This window comes from Pelmatolapia mariae, linkage group LG3_W, assembly GCF_036321145.2.
Source record: "Pelmatolapia mariae isolate MD_Pm_ZW linkage group LG3_W, Pm_UMD_F_2, whole genome shotgun sequence".
NCBI lineage: Eukaryota > Metazoa > Chordata > Actinopteri > Cichliformes > Cichlidae > Pelmatolapia > Pelmatolapia mariae.
Window position 1 is genome coordinate 17784995 of NC_086229.1, and position 5231 is coordinate 17790225.

The 5231-nt window shown below is 42.3% G+C and overlaps 1 protein-coding gene across 1 annotated transcript; it reads right to left on the minus strand.

Moving 5' to 3' along the window:
• Nucleotides 1-2867: 2867 nt before the first annotated feature.
• LOC134621063 (nuclear factor 7, ovary-like) lies at nt 2868-4473 on the minus strand. Its single transcript, XM_063467476.2, has 2 exons — nt 4375-4473; nt 2868-4261 (listed from the first exon to the last, which is right to left on the minus strand). The coding sequence occupies exon 2, from the start codon at nt 4254-4256 to the stop codon at nt 2868-2870; it is 1389 nt and encodes a 462-aa protein (XP_063323546.2). The 5' UTR covers nt 4257-4261; nt 4375-4473.
• Between the last annotated feature and the right edge of the window lie 758 nt (nt 4474-5231).

The window sequence follows — 5231 nt, forward strand, 5'->3', positions numbered from 1 at the left end:
CAGCCTCGCTTCTGTCAGTCTGTCCCAGGGCAGCTGTGGTTACAACTGTAGCTTGCCTCCACCAGTGTGTGAATGGGTGGATGACTGGGTATGTAAAGTGCTTTGGGGTCCTTAGGCGGGGCTAGTAAAAGCGCTATACAAATACAGGCCATTTACCATATTCAGAGAAAATATTACGCGTTTCGTATTGAGCTGAAAAGGAACGCAGTTTGTCCCGCACTTCAGCTAGAATGAAAAAAACAGACACAAAGCTGGAGTTATTCTGTGTCTTTGCTGCACAACTGCCTCTTCTTCTCTCATTCTCTCCCCTCCCTCTCCTGTTTCTACTTCAATCATGAAACTGATCAATGATCAGCTGGTCGACTTTTCTTTCTTGTTTGTTTAGCGCCCACTTTGCACCAGAAAGAGGAAACCAGCGGATGTCGCGTTAAACAACAGCAGCACGTTTAAGCTTGATCAGCTGTTGTTAGAATTTATTTAATATTAATTTCTAGTATAAGCTGATGTTTGCTGGAGCCACAGCTGTAAAAGCTGCTGGTCATGATGGTTTGTATATCTGGTGAGAGGGAAACATGAAGATGAAACCAGGAGATGTCCTTACTGAATCATCAGAGCTGAACAGGTGATGGAGAAACAGGTTTACCTTTTAGGTGACATGAATGAGTTGAAGGGAAGTTATGAACTGTTTCTGAGAGACAAATAACACCAGGATCCTTTTTTACATAGCTGACAGCTGGTAACCCGTCTGAATGCTGGACACCTGCGTCTCTGAGTGGGAGACCAGAGATAACATTAACATGTGTATCTCTGTATTAACAAACATGCCATATTGGCTTAGTTTATTTGTTTTTATCATTGTTGTGAGGAGACCATAAATAGCAAATACATTTTCTGTTGTATAGTTCATTTACTATTATGGATAAAAAGTGTCTTTTTTTGTTTCAAAATAGCTGATAATTATTTGCTGATAGCTGCCAACATCTGCGAACAAATATAACTCCATAAAGTTGTTCTGTGTGTAACTGTTAATATAGAGCGTTATGAAATTTATTGCTAATGCGATCATATGGCACATTGACTTCAGAAGAAATTTTAGATGGCACTCGTCATCAGAAAGGTTGCCTACCCCTGATTTACACACATCAACTAGAAACATGAGCAGGGCTGGCTATATGCTGGGGCAAGAGGGGGCAAAAAACAAACGTCCTGCCCCCTTAAATCAAACTTTTAGAAGCTAGGAAAGAAAATAATAGATTGCCCACAAACTGAATTTGGACAAGATTTACTACAGTAGCTGAAAAATTTGCTAGAAAAGGCACAAACGAAATGATAGGTTTCACGTCTTGTTCGCTTCTTCCCCTCTCCGTTTTTTTTCAGGCTCACACAGCAACCACCCTCCCCCCAGCTAAACAGCCTATCACTGTTAGTATGCAAATGATGAGGTGTCAGGTTTCGCAGTTGGCAGTCAGAGCAAAAGGAACTATTTAATCTCTGTCGTCATATCATAGCGATCGTGACTGACAGTGAATTATTTTAATGTTCTTCATTGTCTTTGTTAGAACATTTTTTGTAATTTTCCTTTAATTTTCTTATTTTTTGCTATTGTACAGAATTCACCTGCTTGCTGCATACAATGCTACCACTGCACATTCACCTAATGTATATAATATATAATGTTCTTCTTCTCTCCCCCTTTTGCACAAGTCGAGGAGCGTGTCAGGTTACATTTCACTGCGTGTTGTATTTGTATAACTATGCATGTGACGAATAAAGAATGTTGAATCTTGAATCTTTAGATGCTGGACTCTTAAAACTTGGTGGAGGGAAAGTAATGTTGAGCACCGACTGTTTTTTTTTTTAGTGACACAAAGCAAGTAAAGCAGGGTTTCACCACAGCTTTAGCCACATCTTGCCACCGCCTTCAAGCTCGACTCAAGTTTATAAAGAAGCCATGTCAAAGTATTGTAGGTAAAGATGGAGTGCAGCTGTGAGGAACGCTATGGCAGACAATGAGGTGTTTAATGTGTCTCTGTCAATTTAAGTTGCCATAAAACCATGATAAACAGGTATTTATGTTTCTACACTTTTATTTGATGGGTTTATTTTGATAACAGTGTTATTGCAAACCATGTCACATGATGGTTTAAGTTATTTAATTCCACTAAATGTGTCAAAGAAGCTAAAGTAGGATTATATTTTTATGTTTAAGACATGGTGATGTTTCTAGATGTAATTGCCCATTTTAGTTAGTTCTCACGATGACGATGCTGAGCGATCCTGTTGGTGAACTTGGAAAAAATCATCTGTGAAAAAAAGTAGTTTTAGCTGACGGGAGTAACAGTGACTCATGAAATAATTAAAAACTAAAAAATACATCTATATTTGTACAGTCAAAAGGGGACCTGGTGCTTCTGTGAAAAAGTCCGTTCAGTCCCGTTGTGACAAGTTGCGACACCCAAGTTGATCAGGTCTTAGACCTGACAAAGTGCAATCCAATAACATTACAAAAACAGTTATCCTGAGCACCGGACCCAACCCCCGCGCCTTTCTCGCCTCCACTGCCACCATGTGCACCCTTTACATTTCTGTCTGGCCCCTCATATATACCTGTCTAGAATCAGCCAAGAACATGAATCACTTGTAATGATTAGAAACTTGATAGAATTTCAAATCTAGTTTGGGGAGTCATTCAGTGAGAAACAGTGAAATGATTTTCCATGTGAAAAGGTGGACAGCAGAAACAGAAAGAAACAGTGAGAACTAAAAGAGAAACAAAGAGCTTTGGAACAACGAGGCAGCAGGAGGACAGCTGCAGTTTAACAGCTTCAATTCACTGACAGGAAACAACATCAGAAACATCATCATCCTCAACTCATCTGCTCCACTGACACTGACACCTTCAACGGCAACGCCTTCACTTTACCACCAGTGTGAATGTATGGAAACATCTTGTGAGTGAAAGTGTGTGCGAAGGTGTGTATGTGTGTGTTAGTATCAGGATCAGAAAACAACAGCTTTCCTCTGTTCCAGTCCAGATTCACTCTGATCCTCTGGAACTTCTTCTCTACTGAGAGAACAGTTTTAGCCGATGGTGAGCATGCTAAATATTTACCTTCAAAGAACCTTATTCTCCATAAAGCAGGTCGTATGTCTCCCTTCCTCTGTCCAGACTCTGCTAACACACCCAGTCCCCACCCTGTACTGTCTCCAACCTCAACATCCCAGCTGTGAGTCCCTGAGTTAAAGCCCTCAGAGCCCAGGACAGAATAGAAACGATCAGTCCTCTCTGGATTATCAGGAAGCTGTTTCCTCTGTCCTCCTCGTCTCACACTGGTCAGATCCTCAGACAGGATGAGGTTTGGATGAACAGTGTTTGGGTCCAGAATGAGAGGAGTGTAGGAGACCATGTCCTTCATGTTGTTCCAGATGTTGAAGGTCAGGTTGCCCAGGTGTTTGGCCTGGTCTATCAGAGCTCCTGAGGGCAGCTGTGGATCATCCAGCAGGGGGCAGCGCTGGACTCTTTCCACTGCAGCCTTGTAGTTGTGCAGGAATGAGACGTCTTCAGCTCTCAGCTCCTCCTCTGTGGCTCTGACTGTGTCTGAAAGAGCTGCTATCTCTCTGCTCAGAGCCTCCATCTTCTCCTTCATCATCCCACTCTTCTGCTCCTCTTCCTCCCTCAGTGCAGCCAGCCTGACCTCCTCTTCCTCTGCTAGAAACTGCTGAAGCTTCTTAAACTGCTCCTTAATCTGCCTCTCTGTGTGTCGGGCCTGGACCTTAATGTGTTCTGCTGTTTGATCAAACTTCACTTGAACTTCTTCACATACGTTGAACTTCTTCTTTAAGGGCTCCAGAGTTTCCTGAAGTTCCTTCCTGTGTTGTCGTGCAGCTTCATCGATGGGTCTGAATCTGTGATTGGTGTGTTTTTCTGAGCCTCTGCAGACGACACACACTGGCTGCTGATGGTCCAGACAGAAGAGTTTGAGTTTCTCAGAGTGCAGACTGCAGAGAGCCTCTGAAGCTCTCTGATCTCTCTCCTGTAAGAACGACTCACACAGGTTCTTTAAAGCTGGGTTTAAAGGTGGTTTTGACATTGAAGATCTTCTCTTACAAAGTGGACACTCGTGTGTTGGTCTCTCTCTCCACCATCTCTTCAGACAGTCTTTACAGAAGCTGTGGCTACATGACAGAAGAACAGGATCTGTGAAGACCTCCCGACAGACCGGACAGCAGAGATCCTCCTCTGATCTGGAAGCCATTGAGTCTGTGAGTGAAGCTGAAAACAGCAGACAGGAAGTACAGTCAGTCCTGGCTCCCCTCCCTCCTCTACCACCTTCACTGAAACTTCCTTTGAGTCGTGTTTTTGCTCAAACTCACATTCAGTGTGTGGAGCGTCAGCAGCTTGAAGCAGCAGTGTTGGAGTTTTCCACTTTTCTCTCCTGTAGCTGGACTCACTCAGAGGAAGCTGCTAGTTTGGTTCTCAGTTATAACAACCGATGTTCCTGTAACTCAGGGTGTCTTTCAGTCCAAAGTCCACACATCAGCCTGCTGTAAAAGCTAATGATAAACAGCTTTTATATCATGTCACTTTCACAGGTCAGTGCATGAAAGCAGTGACGGAGTTGTTTACGGTCTTTTACACTTTTCCAATGATCTCTCTATTAGTTTCTGTTTTCCTCCACGGTGTAAATTTGTAATATTTATTTGTGGTTTTATAAAAATATTAAAAGCAGGTAGAACCGAAATGAGTGTGTGAACAGTGCAAAACATGCATGTTGTAGTTTGAGTTGGTTCATCTGCTCTGGTTGTCCAAAAGTCACTGCATAGCACTGTGTTTGGCGTTGTGTTATTGATATTGATTCATCAGAATTTAGCAGCTGTTTCTCTCCTGTCCTGTACACATAGTGCATGTTAGTGGATTTTTTTCCTGTTTTTTAAAACACAATTTTCACCCTTGTGCATATTTTCCTGTTTCTGTTATTTAATAAGAAATCTTTCTGAGAAAAACAAACACTTCAGAGCTTTTTCCAAGTTTCAGGACGTGCAAATGTCATGTGATCCAAAAAACAAATCTGCACTTTTTTATTGGTTGATTGAGCAAAATTTGCCAACTAGGCCAGATATTCAGCAGCTGTATTGCTGCATAACATCAGCCCCACAGTAGCATTGACCATGGAGCCAACATCTGAGAAAAAAAGCAACACGCTGAACATCTGAACCACAGCAGGAAGTGC